The sequence below is a fragment of the Acartia tonsa genome, chromosome 1, assembly GCF_053477335.1.
Source record: "Acartia tonsa isolate MP-2025a chromosome 1, ASM5347733v1, whole genome shotgun sequence".
NCBI lineage: Eukaryota > Metazoa > Arthropoda > Copepoda > Calanoida > Acartiidae > Acartia > Acartia tonsa.
In genome coordinates, this window is record NC_137260.1 from 62,761,370 (window position 1) to 62,781,497 (window position 20,128).

Below are 20,128 nucleotides of genomic sequence, written 5' to 3' on the forward strand. Positions count from 1 at the left end.
TTGTAATATAATTATTTAAAGGCTTTTTCATGTCTAAGCTTTTTAATAAATACAATAAAAAAATTTGGGTAAAAGATGTTGTAGTAAAATGGTATGTTTCCTTAATTTTCCGAAGTTTAAATAATAACAATTATGAAAATGAATTGTAAACAAGGGATTTGATCTCTAGAATCAAAGGCTTGTAGTAAAGCATCAGTTTAAGGATGGTGCATTTCGAATTAAAAACAATTCAATAAATCAAAATTTTCCACTAAAGGTTGCTATATTGCAAATACTTGTTTTATCTGGAAATATCTGGGTTTTCAACCTTAAAGGGTCACAACTATAAAATTGAATTAACTGCCCATTGTCCCCTCCCTTACTCCCTGCCTATTAAATCTAAATTGTTGAGCAAAACAAAATAATGGCGAAATTGAATCAATTTAAGGATTTCTTTGTAATTATTAAGACCTATCTAATCATCTAATATTCAAAATGAATACAAAGGCAATGGAAATATTAGGAAAACATTGTATATAAACATTACAGGTATAAAGGTTCATAAAAATCAACACAGAATAATATTAACCCATTTAAAATTCTAGATAAAGATTTCTGAAGTTTGGTGTAATCTTTTTAATTTGTTCTATTCTTAAATAATAGCTTAAAGCTAATTTTTATTGTGTTTGTTAATATAATAGTAGTTGATCTACTTTCAAGAGAAAAACTTAAATTAAAACTAAAGGGATCGGGGTAGATTTGCTACTTTTTCAAACCAAACCGTTGATTATTATTTAAAAAATATCTTTGACAAATGCTTTTTCTTAGATTTTGCAATCATTTAATTCAAGCTTGCTTTATATATTAACAAACAATATAAGGTTTCGTGATTTTTTTGTGTGGCTTTCTTAAGGTTTTGGATTTTAAGTAGGTATTATTTTTTAACAAAGACACAGTTAAATCTTACCCAGCCCTTACTGAACCTAATCTACCTATTGGTTCTTCTATTTTTTGAGAGGAAAAATTCCAAAAAGGTTTATGACGGAATAACAAAAAAAAAAACTACACAAACCCAGAAAATCTTTGAAATAAGAAAAAGAGATCATTTTTATGAAAAACTTTTTAAATATTAAATATAAGTATATCTACATTAAACATAAAACTGTTACAAACATTTTTTTCTTTGTGTTTTTATCATAATAATAATAATAATGTATTTTATCAAATAATAGATTATGATACTTTAAATGGCAATTTTTGAGGCATTTTAGAATTATCTGTTTTTAACTTTTTTTGTGGTGATTTTTTTTTCATATTTATAATATAAAAGATGGGATGTCTATAGATAATTAATCAATGGCTGAAAATACAATGAACTAACGAATATATAAAGCATTAAGTTGTTATTTAGGATTACAGCTATTTATAAAATAAACTAACATAGAGCAAAAATAAAAATACATTGGTAATATTTTCACAAATAATATAAAACTATTGCATAATTGCGGAGCTATAGAATATGTTTATGATCAATAATCCAGATTTAGAAAATTTTAACTGTTGCTTAGTTGGTCTTTTGTAAGAAATAAAAAAATTGAAGATGGCTTTTAATTTTATGCTTGAAATTGTTCTTTTTTTAAATGCCTTGCATATGCTTCATATTTTTAACTTCTTTAAGGTTTTTGGAAAAAAGTATTGTCTAAAAAACACTTTCTATTAAAATATGAGATATCATTTTAATTTAAATGGTTTCCTTTCAATAGGTATGATTTAATATTAAAGGTTTTGATATATTTATAATAATTTAAAATATTTTATAGACAAGCCTTTCTTATTGGTAGTTTTATGTAAAAATATTGAGTTCATATTCGCTAGGTAGGTTATTAAATAATATTTCATTGTCTAAGTTATATTAAAAGGTATTAAATGCAAGCCAATTTGAGAAATATTTTCTATGATTGCTAACTTAAAATCATGCTTTATAAAAAATTTATTAATGCTCCTGGCAGAAAAGGATTTTTAAAAATACTGGAAAAATGTATGAAAAGCAATATAGAATTGTATTATTAAGTTAAAACCTAGTCTCATATGCTCAATTTTATTATTAAAAAACTAGTTTCATTTGAACAGTTTCAAAGCAAATAACTAAAATAAAAAGAATTGACACATTTTTTAATATCTTACTACAAAAAACAGAGCAACATTTATGATTTAATTTTCAGAGTTATTATTATTATGGTTTTTATATAAATTGATGATAACTATAACAAATATCTGTTTATAACAGTAATTGTAGGATATTATTCTCCTGGCACAGCATAATACATTTTTATAGATTATTTACACTTCTTTTTTTTTATATAAATTCTTATTAATTTTTTTCATTAATAATATTTTTTTATATATATAATGATGAAGGTATAATATATGTATAAAAAAGCTTAAGGATCACTTTAATTAAAGACAGAGAAAAAGAGGCGATTTCTCTATGATAATGATTATATGAGAATTAAATGGCGACAATATTTAAGAAAGATTCACCGCGCCAAGACCAAATCAAGCTGAATTATAAAGATTTTAAAATAGCACAAGATGTAAGGCGTTTTTATTTGGGGTCGCAAAAATGCGCGATTATGCTTCAATTCCCAATACGCGGCGGCGGTTATAAATTAGAGCCGCGCGCCGACTTTTCATTTCTCTCCTTGCTTGATTTGCGAATTTTCAACCGGTTTAAGCTCATTGTCACGTTCCGACAATCCTCGTTCTCCTCTTCGCTAGAGCAATCACTCACGCTCCAATTAAAGAAATTCACACTATAGGACAGCTTAGGGGGGCTAGGATCACGTTTGCCGCCAGTGGCTGCGGCGGCAGCTGTAGACGATATGGCAGCCGCTGCCTGCTGGCGGGATAAAGCTACATCACAGGTTTTACTGACACTAGTATGATTAGAATTGTCATTGTTACTACTACTATTGACTAACAACGGTTCTGTCCGTTTGCTTGTCACATTGTTCGCCGCCGCTGCCGCCGGTGAAATCGGCGGTTTCAACGGCGTCGTCACTGCCCCTCCTAGCCTCCTCCCGCCGTTGTCACCGTTTCGGGATTCGAGGTCCGGCCTCGCAGGAAAAACGATTCGAGGCGTTATTTTTATTACTTCCACTACTACTACTGTGGGGCGGGTTGATTATCACCCGTTTATCCGCCGCCGACTGTCTACTACTAGAACTATTCACAGCGGTGGTTGGTGAACAATCTCTAGAGGAAACAGCTTGCCCATTAGCAGCAGCAGCTGAATTTTTATCCAGCCGTTTTTTACGCTTCTTTTTAGATAAAGACTTGGCCACCATGCTCGGGCTGCTGTTGTCATCACCGCCATTGCTAGAAGCCTGGCGGCTTAGCGGCTCCTTAACGCCACCGCCTATAGATGATTTACGGCTGCCGCCGTTAGAAGCTACATCGTCGCACCCACCCTCGGGATGTAGTTCTGGCACCCGACGCGCCTCGTTTGAAACAACAGCCGTTGATGATGTTTGCCCGTTATCACAGTTGTCGACAGCATCGCTACTCCCGCCGGAACTTGACAGCCGACTGCTGCCAATTCCGCTGCTACTCGAGCTGCTGCTATCACACAACACTTCCTTGCTGCCAACGGCGGCAGATGAATGCTGTTTTGACATAGACTTGGCGGCTGACGCGCTGCTGGGTGTCGACACTTTAGACGCGCCGACTGCGGACGATGATGGCTCGCCGCCCATTGATTTAGAGCTGCGCTGGTTGCGATGTGTGTCCTTGCGGTTTTTGCCCGCCGTTTCAGCGATCTTTTTGCTACTCTCGGGCACACGTTTTTCTACAGGGAGCAATAAATGAATATCTTTTTTTACACACAAAATAAAGAAATTGTTTACAACAGAAGAAAATAAATAAAATCTACATTTAAAATTGAATTATATTTAAAAGAATAATAATAAATTAAATAACAAAATATCAACATAAATTAACAAGTCAAATGTAACTAAGGAAATTAGGGTCTGGCCGGATACCGGATATACAGACGATTTCTAATGCTGGATATCAGGTATCCGGCCGAATATCTGGCCAACGCTGGATATCCGACAATTTACCGGATATCCGGCATTATAAATCAGCCGGATATACGGTATCCGGATAGTTTCAATATCCGGTATCCGGCCGGATATTGAAAACGGCCGGATAACCCTAATGGAGAGCATGTATTAACTAGAGAAAAGATATTCATTTATTCTTTCCTTGACTATTGTTCACTTTGGAAGAAGCAACATTCACCATTTTGTTGTCTTCCTTTCTTTTACCTGAAAAAAAACAATAATGAAATAATCCTAATTTTAAAAGTAATAAGATGTCTACCTGTCCCTAGCGAATAATTTCTGTGGGTTTAAAGGAATACAAGCGACAGCACCAGATATTTTTTTATGAGAGGGAGGGGGGGGAATTTTTTTTTTTTTTTGGGGGGGGCCACTCCATCAAGAAAATAGCTTAAAACCACCATAGGACCAATAGGTATATACCCTGAAGAGTAGAATCCGGTCGGTTCAGTGGTTATCGAGATCTTAAAGGACGGACGGACGGAAAGACGGACGGACAAATAATATGTTTAAAATGTTTGAATAATGTTTAATATGTTTGAATAAAAAAATTAGGTACTTCTCATCAATGAGGATGTATATAATATCCATATAGATACTTGCTCAATTTTAATCCCAAGTCTTTAATGGTTTAAGTTTCCTTTAGGTTAAAAAAATATGCCTCACCCCTTAAATTCTTTGAAAAATTAACTTATCTCCCATTAGAATTTTCCCTTGCTTATCTATTGCTGTATTAAAAAACCCAAAACTTACCATCTTGGCTTTTTCTTGACTTTTGTGAGCCGTTCGGCGGCTTGGCAAATTCTCCGCGCCAGGTTGGCTCCGCCTTCTCCTTGCGGCTTGACTGAGGCGGCAGCGACTGCATTTCTCCGCCGCTATTGCTGGACTGATCCGAGCCAGGGCCGCGCGCGGACGCCCGCCAGTTCATGTCCAAGTCAGCCCGCGTCATGGCATTGTTTTTGTTCTTGTTGTTGGAATTGGTCCACGTTGAGTATCTGTTGACAGGCGGCTTGTACAGCGGCTTGCTGGCCCGCGTTGCGTTGGTTTTAGACGGCGTCGGCGTTCCGTTACTATTACCGCCGTTATTTGACTGCGCAGCATTGGCATTAGCAACGGTTTCGGTGCTGTTAGCCGCCGAGATATTGCTATTTTTGCTGCCCCTTCGCCGTTCTCTATTACTTGCACTGCTGCCGCCGCGTTTCCTTGCCGGGCTGTCGGCGCTTTCACCGTTCTCGCCCGACTCACTGGTAACTGGAGATATGGACATAGCCTGCTGCTGCTGGACGCTCTTTTGAGAGCTAATCGGCTGACGATTAGATATCAGCATTGGCTTGCGTTTGGAATCTTTGGCCGCGCCTGATTTCAACCGCAAAGCCGCCGGCGATTTAGTCTCACTATCATCGTCCCGTGTGAGATCAATGACTTCTGGGGAGGAGCAGGGGCGCTCAGGCGAGCTGTCGTCCGCCTCACTGCCGCCGTCTGAGCTCTCGTCATCGCCGAGCACGATTATGTCGTCATCATCATCGTTTGCCTCGCCGTTTAGCACATCTCTTTCTTCAACCTAAAATCATTTAGAAATTAGATGAGATATAAAAACAAACAAAAAAAGCATTGATAAATCTAATAGAAAATCGACTCTATAATTCAGCTTGTATGTCTTATATTGAAATTAAAGAGAAAAACAATGACAGATTAATTGATGTACATCCCCAATGATGATACACAAAATTACCCCTTCTGTATATTAAAATTAGAAATAAAACAGCATAATATCCCCTTCCTTCCTAGTCTGAAACGCTGTGGGGGATATGTGATTTTCTTTGATTTTTTTTAAAGATAAACACTAAAAATGTTCATTTTAAATCACTTTGTCCGTCTCTTACGGATTCCTTGACAATTTGGAAATAATAATAGAAACTGTCTTAGAGCAAACAAAGTATGTTTTTGAATTCACCCTATCTTATATAGCAGCCGAATAAATTAAGACCGACAATGCAAGTTATAGTAGATGCCTTATTGTCAATGGAATCTACACAAAAAAAAAACATATTTACCTCCTCTCTTTCTGCCTCGCTGTCACTATTAGACTCCTGTTCATCCTTCAACAACAGTAGCCCACCCTCCCCACTGTCGCCAGAATCTGATTCTTCCCGATATTTATCCATTGCCGCGCTAGCTACTTTGCCACCACCACGTTGGTTGGTGTAGTTGTTACTATGGGCAGGACTAACATGGTGGTGCCGGTGGTTAGAATTAGAGTTCTGCTGGCTGTGGTGGTGTAGCAGAGCCTTGGCATGATGGGCATGGTTGTCAGGTACTTCATCATCATCATCTTCTTCGTCTGTCTCGTCGTGCTCGGGGATGTCGGGCTCGGGTATCGGCGACACGGAGCCGTCCTTCACCTCCGGGGGTATGGAGAAGTTCTGGCGGATCCAGTCGCGGTATTGTATCGTTGATGGCTCAACCTGCAAAAGATCACAAGAAGTAGGTTTTATCATTTACCCAGGCATTTTTATACATTAGGGTATTGTAAAAAACGCACATAATGGGCAGATTAAAATACAAAGTACATTAGTAGGGGAAAAACTTTAAAAGCTGCAATAAGTGAGTTAGGTATTAGGTTTAAAATTTAAGAATAGTGCTTTTTATTAATATGGTTAGGTATAATAAGTAAAATTATAATTTTTTTATTTCTTTGATAAGTCATTGAGTCCATTTTCTAGAATTGAAAATAAGTGAAGAAACTTTTTGTAAGCAATCATCTTAACGCTATTTGAATGACATACTGACAGACATACCCTAATTATAGAGCCGCTGCGCTGCTAGAAAGAAATGATCAACAGATAATTTTAGAGGTCAGAGCGTCATTTTGAAAGCAATGAAGCCAGTTGTGATACTTTTTCTCCTTGACCAAAAATGAATTTGTAAATTGAATGCAAACACAAACACAAATACTCAAGATAAAAGAATCAGCCAATGCACTAATCTACAAACCTTTCCTTCCCTAATGAGATCAGTACTTTCTCATTCATTTTAATAGGGGAGAATGCAATAAGAAGATGGTAGATTAATTAATTCAATTTTCCAGTATGGCTTCGAAATCGATTAATATCCACTGGATTAGAACCAGTTCTTAGCCATACTAAAAAATCACGTATAGCATCGTATTACAGACAATTTTTCACGAATATTATAATATAAATCATAAAATATACTAGTTTGTTACACCTGGCCTTCGGCCCCTTGGGGGTCAACAGAACTGGTTTTAATCTTTTACTTTTTCATTCTAATATCCGCGGAAATCCGTCTATAATACAATGCGATAAAATCTATCAAATTGTCTTATCCCTGCATCCCTGAGAAAACATGTGTCTAAAATTTACAACTTTCCATCCCAGTGAAAACATGTATATAATGCTTAAAAATTATCCTCATATAGGATATGGTAATGTATTAACAAATATAATTTACAGAAGAATCCTTAAAACAGAGCCATGTCATAGCTAAAGATGTTAAAAAATTCTTGCTACTCTTGTGTATATTGGGAAGTAAAACCTTTTGGTGAAACCGTCTAAATAGAAACTATCCATATTTGTCGAAGCAAAAAAATTTCAGAATAGTTATTTATCGTATCGTATTATAGACAGCATTCCGCGAATATTAAAAAGAAAATTTATATGATGAACAAAAGTTTTCTTCGTCTCGAGGTGCCAGGATCGGGCTAACAAAATTATTAATTCTATAATATTTATTTATATTTATTTTAATATTTATGGAAAATTGTCTATAATACTATTAGATACATGATTTTACAGTATGGCTGAGAACCGGTTCTAATCCAGCGGATATCAATCAGTTTGGAAGCCATACTGGAAAACTTATTTCTGTCCATTGCCTGCAGAACAAGCCGCCCTAGATTTGTTTGATTAACTGACACACAGGTCAATTTAAATTACTTTTATCAACATCAAAATATTTTTGGAGCTAAATTTAAAAAAAAACGACAATGTTTTTGATATTTTAGAAGTTTCCTAAAAATTCTATTTTAGTCTAAAGAACAAATTCATATTAAAAAAAAACATCTATGTAAGGTTAAATCCTAAAATCTTAAAAATCTATTAAACTCATTTGGGATGTTTAAAAAAAATCAGTTAACTACTTACTGATTAGGTAGTAACACCCGCATTTAAAATCAATTTTACCTTAAAAGGAAAAATGGCTGAAAAAGTTGTATCAAGAGAAACATGGAAATATTTTCTGTAATGAGACATAGAAAGCAAATACATTCCTTTACACATCAGGGAAATAGGGATAGATCAATTAGGAAAAAAATAGTTTAAGATTTATAAAGGAGGCATTCTAGAGCTTCTAGCAGGTTTTAAGCTATTTTTATAGATTAAAAAATTCCAAGTTGTCTATAGCAACAGTTTCTATAATATAAAGTAGAACGATGTATGAAGCTTAAGGTCTCGGTAATAACTTAAAAAGTTAGTCAACACATCTATTAGTTTTATGTAAATTTTTTCCTACAGATTTATTATCTAAAATAAATGATCTTTAAAACTTCTGCCCAAAGATGATTTACCCAAGTAAGCTTTATAAGGGAGGTTTTAAGCTATTTGTTATCCGTTCTCCCTGATTTGTACACACAGACATTTTCTACACCCTTCATTCAAACTAGCTTCACATAAATATAGATTGCCTGCACCTAGATTTATTTTTTATAAGGTTACATTTTACTTGCAGTATTCAATAACTTTAAAATTTAATATAAAACTTCCCTGAAAATAACTGTCCTAAAACACACAATAAATTACTCTCTAATACAAGGAGGGAGGGGACATTTGGCTGTTTATTACACTAGTGCCAAAAGTTTTAAAATAGCATTTATTTATTGGTTTGCTTAACAACTTTAGGGACTTTTTTATAGATTTTTGATTGTTTGGTTCATTATTTTGAGTAAACAAAGGTTTTTCACTACTAATTGTTTACTTCAGAAGGGGTAAGTTTATGTATTATCATTGTCGATGTACATACAATTTATCATCCATTGTCTTATCCCTTTAGATCTCTGCCTCTTGAAGATTGTTTATATTTATCCTTGTGATTAAGAAATTAGGGAAGGAGAAAGCATAGCAATTTTAATCTGCGTTTTCAATAGATTTAATGACAAGAATAGTTATTTATTGCATCGTATTAAAGACAGCTTTTCGGCGGATAGTAAAATGAAAAATTACAAGATTTAAGCCGGTTTTGTAAGCCCCGATGAGCCGAAGGCACAAGCTAACAAAATTGATATTAGTCTTATCATTTTAACTTTAATATCCGTGGAAAATAGTCTGTAATACGATGCTATACATGATTTTTTAGTATGCCTGAGAACCGGTTCTAACTTTCAATTTACTATCTCGGAAAAACACAAACACACATGAGACGTAGTAATGTAATTATCATTAAAAATGCGTACTTTTAGGTATTAGTTTAAAAGAATTTATGTTGTAATCAATACACAGTAAAAAAGTTCTTTTAAAAGGACGTCTCATAAGGTGTAAATATATCCTTGGAAATAAAAATATTTAGGTAATAAAACAGTTGAATTTTGAAAAAAAAAATACGTTAATAAATTGAGAAAAAAATCTAAGAAACATTAAAACCGTTGAAATCATTTAATCTAGAGTAGTTGCGCTTAAAAACAGAGACTGACCGATATAGGGGAATTGTGAATTGTACGTTATCATATGAAAACTTTAATATTTTGTACAACACAATTAAATATTAAGTTAAACTTTCAAAACTATGTTGACAAAAGAAGGGAGAGAAAATATGCAAAAACTCTAAGAAAATCACGAAATTTTAGAAAATATGATTTTTTTGACGCATAGCAGACAGACAGACAAAACAATGTGTGGACTAGATGCGCATGTCATAGGAATCTTCACTAAAAGTTGCAGCTTCCTATCTTCAATCGCAGCCGAGAAAATCTCATTTCCCCTATAGCTTTAAGGACTGATTGATTAACAGACAAAGTGAATTATATAGTAGCTACAAAGTAAATTATATAGTAGCTTCGCTACTTAAAATGCTTGCAAAGAAGTTCTACTATATTTTAAGATTTTAAGCGTCATATGAAATGTCATTATTTAGTAAACTGATAGTATAACAGCCAAATTTTAACAATTAACAGAAAAGATAGGGATAATGGCAATAAATCTACTATGACAACTGCCAAAGGCAGATTTCCTATCCTAATAAAAAGTAACAGGAACTTTGTATGTCCGTCGGTGTGTACCGAAGGATCAAATTAACCGCTAAACCGATATGGTTCTTCTTTATACGGTAGCTTGTCATAGGTCCTGGGAAGGTTTATAACTATTTTGGGGAAGGGTATCAACACCCTCCCAAGAGAAACTTTTAAAAACTTTTTTTTTAAAACTACATTTAAAAGTGGGAAAATGTGTCCCCCAACCCCCTCACGGGCTCCTAGAGGTCTCTAGGGGCGTAGCTGCAAGTTTCTTACTAAAGGAATATATTTTTTGTCCATGGTCTTATCCCTTAATCCCTTAAAGGAAGGACAAGGGACATACTTGAAATAACTTGTTAATTAAACTGCATTTATATATTTTGTTTATTTGAAATTATATAACTTTATAATAATGCTGAGTTTAAAATTATATTATTGGATCTTAGTAACAAAATAATATATCAAACATTGATAGGTCAGTAGACTAAAAAATATGGTGCTTTCTTTCAAAGTGCTTATGGAGCACTGAAACCCTCTGCTTAACCGTGCAGGGCTACGCAGTATCCAATATAAACCAACATAACAAACCTGACTGACTTCGTAATAAACAAATGATAAACTTCAAAGATTACTTTATTTCTATTTTAGCAGATTTTTAAAAATGTATCTTTATCAATTCCGAAGATAAATATTGATAGATTTTTACAGGTGTTTTTTTAATAATAATACATTTAATGAAAAAAGGGTACATGACACCTTCAATTTCACGGCCGTTGGCCTCATTCTAAAATTATAATTTTCTTAAAAGTAAAAAGGGGTATAGTCCCTTTCGTGACAACGCCTCTTAAGGGGCATTTCTTCGTATTTTCACAGTAGCTTTTCTCCTATTTCTAGCACCTGCGGGGAGGGGGGCTCTAACCCTGAAGGGCAATTACTTAACCTAAAATAAACTATCAAAAGCTTCTGTGAAAATACGACGAAACGCCCCTGAAGAGGCGTTGTCACGAAGGGACTATACTCAAACAAGTGAGTAATGATTCACAACATTTCTTTCTCCGAAAATTAAGTGGCTAGTTGCAAGATCAACTAAGAAGACTATTTTATCTTCCATTGCTCTACCCTTGATTCTTACCTGTATAATTGTAGATAACAAGGAGGGGGTGTCAATAACCCCATGCATAGCCCTGTCTAGGACCCCGTAGGCATAGTCAAATGCCTGCCTGACCCGCAGGGCTCCGTAGCTGGACTTGCCCACATCGTTGCCGGGCTGCAGAGGGTCCTCCACGCACAACAGGCTTGGTCGTACCCCTGCGGGCATCTCCTCCTAGAATATAAAGTTTGGTTAGGGTCTGAAGTTGACTATTAAAAGTCAAATTATTGACATTTGTTCTTTTTTTTTATTAACAAGGACAACAATATTCTTAAATAGTGCAGATTAATAAGCTAACAAAAATTTCAAAGAAATACCGGTTAATTTTTGCATGTGTTAAAAAAAGAAATCCTTATATTATTATTATTTATTAATAGACTACAGGTGAGCAACTTAAAAATATCATAAAATGTTTTCCTTTAAAAAAGACGAAGTACAAAGGGGGGGGGGGGGGGCGAAAGTGACACTTTTTGAAACCAAAACTAAGAGTCAACAAAGGAACTCAACTAAAAAAAGGGTTACAGGTCTGAGATTTTGCATGGCAGTTGCTTTATAGGGGTACAATATGGAACTGTGAAGAAACGGCGGCGCAACCGCTGAAAACCGCCGTTTCCCGCCGTAATTTTTGTTGCCTTTTCTCGGCGGTTTTCGGCGGTTGCGCCGCCGTTTCTTCACATTTCCATATTGTACCCCTATAAAGCAACTGCCATGCAAAATGTCAGACCTGTAACTCTTTTTTTAGTTGAGTTCCTTTGACTTTTAGTTTTGGTTTCAAAAAGTGTCACTTTCGCCCCCCCCCTTAAGTCAAGTACATAAAGTGTGGTAAAGCACAAAAAATGCAAAATGTGTTAGATGGCCTTCTACCGTTAGTTCTTAATTATTTAATTACATAAAAATTATAATTTTGCAAATCGACAGTTTAAGAAAACGAAAAGCATTAATTTTAAGACAGTTTGATTGTGGACATTTCGTGGATTGTATTAAGAATCGAATCCTGTACTACCTTCAAAATTTGAGGTAAAGTCGAGAAGTAACTAAATAATCTGACGAGTGTAAAGTTTTAATTGTAGGTATTATCTCTTTAAAACAACCATACCTTAATTCGTGTTAAACTTTGAACCACTCAATAAGAATGGAGCCTAACTGTAAGGCATAACAACTTTGAAATAAACAACCTCTAACAGAACACTGCAATGATATAAATCCTACCTGAATTTCCTCCTTGGGCACATACGACCCGGACCCCGTGACCCTGATGGCCAAGGACTGATAGTCGAAACTCTTGCCGTACAGCTCAAAGAACTCGAGCAGGAGGACGCCCAAGTTGGCATCGTCCTCCCCTACGTCGTGCCTGGCGTGCAGCTGCAGGAAGGAGACAACCATCAGGATCAGACAGTACGAGGACAGGCCCCCGGTAAATACCTAAAAAATTAACAGGAGTTAGTGTTGTTAAAAAATGAATATTCGCAAGCTATTAAGATTAGTTGGCGATCTCCTCAATTTTTTTTCAATTTTGAAAATTTGAGTACACCCCCCCCGACAACGAACAACTATTTTAGGTTAGGTTAGGGGCTCGGGAGCCAAGCGCTGCGGCTAGGCAGGCTAGGGAGCCGAGCGCTGCGGCTAGAGTTCATAGAGTTCTGTCGGGTGGGGGTTTGGTACACAATTTTCAAAATTGAAAAAAAAATTTCTAAGAGGATATTACCGATTAGTTTTTATGAAAACTAATCCTTAAAAAAATCACTAAGTCCCTTCAAGATCGATACCTGCGGCAGGCTGCGGGGCTATCCTATACCCAATATAACCTAACCTAACCTAGCTTTGAGTAAATCACAAACATACCAAAAAACTGCTAAATAAGGGAGAACTGGCGGATTTTTTTATGATCTACTATCTTAGCTTTTAAATATCAATTATATCCTTAATGTTTCATAATTGTACTAAATATAATGTACTTAAATTACAAAGTATGTTTGGTATCAGACTAAGGAAAAGAGAAAATAAAAATATATTTAGATATTGGTATTAAGTTACCAATTAATACTTTTTTCAGCAGAAAATATAAAATTACAGAAATATCAATACCTACCTAGCCAAGAATTATTTACCTCACACGTATGGTCCCTCAGATGTCAAAACTTTATTTTAGTGTTTGGCCAAAATGACTTAGCAATTGTATCTGTAAGTACGTCTAATAACACCCTATGCTATTTTTAAAATCCTAGAAAATTTTTTTTGCAAGAAAATTGCATAAATTTGCAACCTTTTTTAGAACCACTACATAACTCGAGTTTTAAAACTTTTTATATAAAATCCTTTTTACAAAAAATATCAATAATTACTTAAAATTAAACCTGAAAGAAAAGAAATCTCATTACACGTGTTAATTTGCATGTTTTAGGTCTTTTTTTGAGGAAAGTATAACTTCCACATTTTTGACAATAATTATATTTTTTAACATTTCAAAGTAAAATATAATAAAACTTAAACGATTTTTCTTGAATTATCAGTTGAAAATTTCATCAAACATGCAATTTAAGTGATGAAAATTTAATAAAATCATTTTTTGAATGTTTAGAATTACCAATTTTCTACATTTAAAACAAACTGTTAACAAAATTTAAAATCATTCTAATATATAACTTTAAAAATCAATAACATTTTATAAAATGATGTTTTAAAAAATAAATCATTAAAAGGTATTAAAATGCATTTTAAGTTGCTTAAAATTATAACGAGAATATCTTTTTACACTTTATTCTTTGTAATAGAGATTAATCGTAATTTGCTGAAAATGAAACATTTAATAAACTAATTGAATCTTTTTGTGACCATATTTAAAATTTTTAATTTTTACACTAAGGTGTTTTTTAATAAAAATCTTTGTTAATTTCTGTTTTACGACAAAAAAAGAAAGGGACTTTTTTACTATTTCTAGGTTATCTTATGCAATTTAAACTATATAATATGAAATAAATTTTAATTGTCTTTCTTTTGAGCCACAAAATACTGTAAAATGTAACATATATGCAAAAATAACAATTTTTTTAATGAATATTATAATATCCTTATATGACATTGCGTCAGAGCTTATTCTTTAGATCATATGTTCATGAAAAGTAGCCATAACTTGGAGGGTTGCACTATTTATTAGAATATTAAATAAACTTGAATGGTAAAAATATTAGCATATCCTTTGTTAATTCAAATGCTTTAGGTATATTATTCGGAAAGTTAGTTAAAAAAGAGAGCATTTGCTGTGTATACTGTTGAAAGACTTTCAAAAATGTGAATTACAAAGCAATCCTAAAAGATCGGGCCGTAGGCAAGTCTTGGTCGATTGGGGGGTACGGGGGTTTTCTGATAGCAATTTGCGTTATTGGTATACAAGGTAAAAAAACAACATTTTAAAGAAATTCTTTAAATAAAACCCAACGTGTATTGGCAGTACAAACATCTTCATGCTAGCAGACATATGTTTATCAAAATTAAAGAAAAGTATTTCCACAAGAAAAATTATTCAGGTTTCTACTTTATAATTTTAAATATTTTTTTTCTGATAAAATGTTTGACATATATCATATAATCATTTACCAAAAAAAATATTTTGATAATTTAGATTTCAGAGAATATGAAAACCCTCAAAAACTAAGACGACATTTTGCATCTTCTGCTATGACATTTAAGAAAAAAAATTTAAAAATCAAAATTTAGTATGAAAACTATTTTTATCGATTTTTCTGAAGGTATTATCGTATTCTATGGGTTTTTCATTATCATTTACTTATATCGAAAGTGCCAAACATTGTACCCTAACTTATTCATTTAATAAAAAACCAGCCGTGCTCATAATAATATTTAAGAACCTTTTTATCAAGTAATGCAATGTCTTTATGTTAGTCTGTCCTTAAAGATCTTAGAGAATGCCGTAAATACTTTAATTTCAGCTTTAAAGGTATTAAGAGAATGAAAAATGGCCAATCCCATCCCTCGACTTAAATTTAGAGTTACAAAAGTATAAAACTATCTCGGGACCTATATAAAGCTTCCCTAAAATGGAGAATCAATCGGTCCAGTCCACTGCAGTGGCTGCAAACCACTATTCATAATAGTACTAGAAAATTACAATTATGATAGGAACAAAAGTTAAAAAGAAAATCCTATTATATAAAGTAGTAAGGTATTTTTGTCTGTAGCGAAGGATCTCTCTAACCGCTGGATCTCCTTTACGGTGTAGCTTCTATTAGGCATTGGAATGGTTTTAGGCTATTTTTCTGTCCTTTATCCCTTTGAATAATAGATACTCTAGATTCTAGGGGTGCAGTTGCTCGTATTATGACAAAGGAGTGACGAAAAGCAAGGACATAAAACAGAGATGAATAAGTTTTCTAAAAATATAAGTATGGGACAATTGAAAAATTGAAATATACTGAAAAATCATGTATCGTATTATTGACAATTTCCACTTGGTGTACAGAATGTACATCTAGAGCAGCAAAATGGAATTTCACCTTAATCTTCTGAATTTTCTAGATCATCATTGGCAGAAGAGTCCCCATTGTCAAGAGGATCCTCCAGATGATTATTTCCAACAAAGATCAAGAAGATTTAGTTATGAAATTATTATTTAAACTTGTTTAGCTTGAGTAAGGCTTTATGTAAATAGGATGCCAATATTAATGATTCTTATGTAAATGTAAAAGTCTAAATGATTCTTTTCTTGATTTTGCTTTTGCTGCATTTAATTCCCTTAACTTAACTTAAATTAGCAGTCATAGGCAGGAAAGATAATTTATGAATAGACCTTATTAATTGTTAATTTTATTTCCAGATATCCTAAGTGTTTTATTTAAAATGAATGTCTGAAACAATCTGAAAGAAACCAAAGATTTAAAAAGGTAGAATTTTGACTCTTTTTTACAATTTGCTCAGTAGCCAAGAGAGGTGGGGCTGAGGCATTGTTGATGTTGATCCTGATCTTGTCTTGTTAAGGACTGTTGCTGCTGATGGTGATGGTGACAGAGATGATCTGGTAGAGTTCAGAGAGGAGGATCAAGCAACACTAGAGTTGGTCAACTGTGGATAAATGTCTGGCACTCAAATCCCCAACACCCTACCAAACAAGGGTTGAGCTTGAGTTGGGAAGCTTGCAGGTGTGTAAAGTTTAATTTAATGCTATCTGATGTTTAAAGCAATCAAATTCATGCAAGCAAAGTTGATCTCCTTAAAATTGAATCTGGCACTGAATAGTTTAAATTGTCTGATGATTATGTATCCATTCAATCCTAATCTGATGATCTTTAGGAGTGGCTTGGAGTGGAGCCAGCCCAGTAGAGAGGGAACCCTGCAGGAAGTGGCCTACAAGCAAAACTGCCACTTGAAAAAGGTACATACATTTAAGAGTCAAATTTAAAGAGCCTTGAAACTAGCAATTTCATCAATATCAGCAATTGAGTCCTTTAAGTCATCTTTAATAGTGTTGAACAAAAGAATCTTAAGTCAAGTCTTTAAAATAACTGATGATTCATTATCATCATCTTCCAGCTCCTCAAGTATATCTTTTTTAGAGCTGCAGCTGCTGACAATCACAAGCTGACAAGGAGCACCAATTGACAAAGGAGCACCCATTGACAAAGAAGTACTAGAGGATGAGATAAGAGTTGATTGCTGATGATCTGATCAAGATGATGATATAGTTGATGATGATACCAAAGATGATGATATAGTTGATGATGATACCAAAGATGATGATGAAAGTAATGATGAAGAAGCTATGAGTGATGAAGTTATTGATGTTGACAGCCAAGAAATGTTGAAGTAAAAGATGCTTGAGAAAGACTATGTAAGTTTAATTATTATTGTAAACCAATTTATTTTAATTTCTTTCTTCAATAATTCAAATTCAATCAATTTCTTTTACAAAAGCAGATAAAGTTTGACCTTCTGTCACTAAAAAATATTCAATTCAAAATCATTCCAAAAGTTTTATTTTTATCAATTTTAAACATTTTAAATTTTAAATCAAATGCATATATTTATTGTAAAGGATATCTGGATTAGTTTAATGGTCTATTCTTTTTAGGTTTACCGCACCATTGATGTAAGAAACTATTGAATAAGAATAAGAAACTGTGTGTAAATAAAGTTGAAATATTTGCAGAAGTCAACACAGAATGGCTAGAAACAAACTTTAAAATTCTACCTGTGGGCAGTCAAGCTGAAATACTATGCAGGTCAGAACACTTGGAATTAATCTTATGATTCTTTATTTTACTTTCCGTGGAAAGCTGTCTATAATACGATACGATAAATCCCTAATCCACATCTCTGTCCCATGGAGGACAGTATCGACTTAGAAGTTTATCTTATGACTTGCAAAAGACTAAACAATATACTTGAGTGCAAGTATAATTTATCTTAAACCAAGGACATGCCTATTTTTTAGTAGCGGAGCTAGATTTTCTTATTACTATCCAATGGAGGACAGTATCGACTTAGAAGTTTATCTTATGACTTGCACAAGACTGAACAATATACTTGACTGCAAGTATAATTTATCTTAAACCAAGGACATGCTTATTCTTTAGTAGCGGAGCGAGATTTTCTTTTTACTTTCATCTCAAAGTGCAATGATTTTAGGAGAATATTCGGGTATAGTCCCTTTCGTGGCAACGCCTCTTAAGGGGAGTTTCGTCGTACTTTTAAAGTAGCTTTTTATAGGTTAGGTTAGGTAAGTTGATTGCCCCGCAGGGTTAGAGCTCCCCGCAAGTTCTAAAAATAAGAGAAAAGCTAGTGTCAAAATACAAAGAAACGCCCCTTAAGAGGCGTTGCCACGAAAGGGACTATACCCGAATATTCTTTACAGCAAATGTACAAATAATGAGTGTAATTGAATAGGGGGATGGATGAATTTCTAAACATTAAAGAATTTTTGGACTGTTAATTATACTATTATCAGTTTTATCAACACGTTCTCTGATTCGTTGACTTCAAAACATTGTTCCGCACTAACTGTGTCCTAACTTTTCCACCAATAATTGTAATCTAGATTTTATTTAATCATATTTAAGGAGTCATTTCAATTCATCATCCATTGTCTTATCACTGTATTAAAAGACAATATACAGAAATGTACAGACAAAATAAACTTATAGAGTAGCATTTGTGGCTGCACAAACAATACAAACATTAAACTTAATGAATGAACATTTAAAATAATATTCAGGGGGTAAAGTAGCAATTGAAAAAAAAACTATAAAAGCTGAAGTTAAACTATAAAAATGTTGTTAAAACAAGAAATCTCGTCACAAAGCATATTTAATAATGAATGTATCTAATGGATTTTTTTATTACTTGGATGTTCCACCAGATAATCCTGTACTCTATTTAAGTGAAACTTGTAGTTAGCTAAAATAACGATCCCCCATGCCCTTCCCCCTCCTACATGATGAACGAACTGACCAATAAGTAATAGCTATATTAGTAAACCCCTGTCATAATATCCACGTATATTTTATACCCATTATGTATTAATCTAGCAATTTTTCTTTGCAAGAACGAAGCAACTCTTACAAGTTTTCAGTGTTGATAAATTTTCATTCACACACTTATAGCGTGTTATGTATCCTATAGGTACAAGATGAGAAGCAACGTCTTAACTTTGCCATGGATGTTATCATCCTTGTTTTATATATACAAGCACAGTTGTATAATCTAAACTTATAACAATTGCAAAATATAATATCAGCGACTTAGATTGATAAATACGTTAACAATATCCAATGGATAGGACAATGGACAATAAATTGCATTGATGATCAACAAAACTATCCCTTTTATAAATTATAATTAATGGTTGAAAAGTTTAGACAATGTTAGTTTAACCAACCAATCAAGGTTTAGTCAAAGTATCTAAAGTTTTGGGTACACAAATGAAAGATCTTTGGGTACAAGTGCAATTTACACTCCTATGCCCTTTCCCTGCCTTCTCGTTAATACAGATCAATTTTAATATTGTATATCCTAATCTGTGATGTTATATATATAAGTTATCAATTGTGCTGTAATAATATTTACAGTTGTATTTCAAGAATATCACAAAAATACACATTTGTTAACATCTATAAAAAATTTGTTGCTATTGAAAAAATCAGGAATCTTAAGGGTTAAGACAATGGACAATAAATAATGATAAAACAAAACTATAGATGGATAACTCTGCACACTACTAGCACATCCATTTAAGATACATTTAGTTTAAGCCACCGAATGAGAGAACGTGTTAATAAAAGTAAAGTACCCTTTCTCCCTTAAAAAAAGGATGTTATTTGACGATTAAAAATACATTTCATCAAAAAATTTCCCATTTGATGCCATCAAGGTAACCTAAAAATCTTTAAGAACAAAAATATGTGAGAATAGTCCCACCTCATTCAAATCCCGCTGCAAGAGAAACTGTTTGAGAACATAGATGAGCTTGGGCAGGGGGGGATACTTCTTCTTGTACATCTTCACCAGCTCCACCGACTTGATCCCGTTCACCATGTTGAAGCTGACGTCCACCCTCACCCGGGTGCGCTTGTCCATCATCTTGATGATGGGTACACTAGCCTTGTCCAATACCTAGATAGATAGATA

At 33.7% G+C, this 20,128-nt stretch overlaps 1 protein-coding gene across 3 annotated transcripts in view; it reads right to left on the reverse strand.

The window, feature by feature from the left end:
* Positions 1 to 483: 483 nt before the first annotated feature.
* LOC145326258 (uncharacterized) overlaps positions 484 to 20,128 on the reverse strand; it is a 41,698-nt gene continuing 22,053 nt past the window's right edge. Inside the window, exons 5-13 of one of the 3 annotated variants that reach the window (XR_013881805.1) lie at positions 19,919 to 20,113; positions 12,701 to 12,913; positions 11,474 to 11,665; positions 6,155 to 6,565; positions 4,854 to 5,661; positions 4,245 to 4,307; positions 2,164 to 3,826; positions 1,052 to 1,552; positions 484 to 580 (exon numbers count right to left, since the gene is read on the reverse strand). Coding sequence is in view for 2 of the 3 variants with exons in the window: in XM_080169469.1 (XP_080025595.1) it covers positions 3,069 to 3,826; positions 4,245 to 4,307; positions 4,854 to 5,661; positions 6,155 to 6,565; positions 11,474 to 11,665; positions 12,701 to 12,913; positions 19,919 to 20,113 (2,640 nt within the window). In the remaining variant the exon portion in view is untranslated. Of the gene's footprint in view, positions 581 to 1,051; positions 1,553 to 2,163; positions 3,827 to 3,907; positions 4,308 to 4,853; positions 5,662 to 6,154; positions 6,566 to 11,473; positions 11,666 to 12,700; positions 12,914 to 19,918; positions 20,114 to 20,128 lie in introns of those variants that run through there. The other 2 variants (XM_080169469.1, XM_080169476.1) reach the window with 2 other exon arrangements.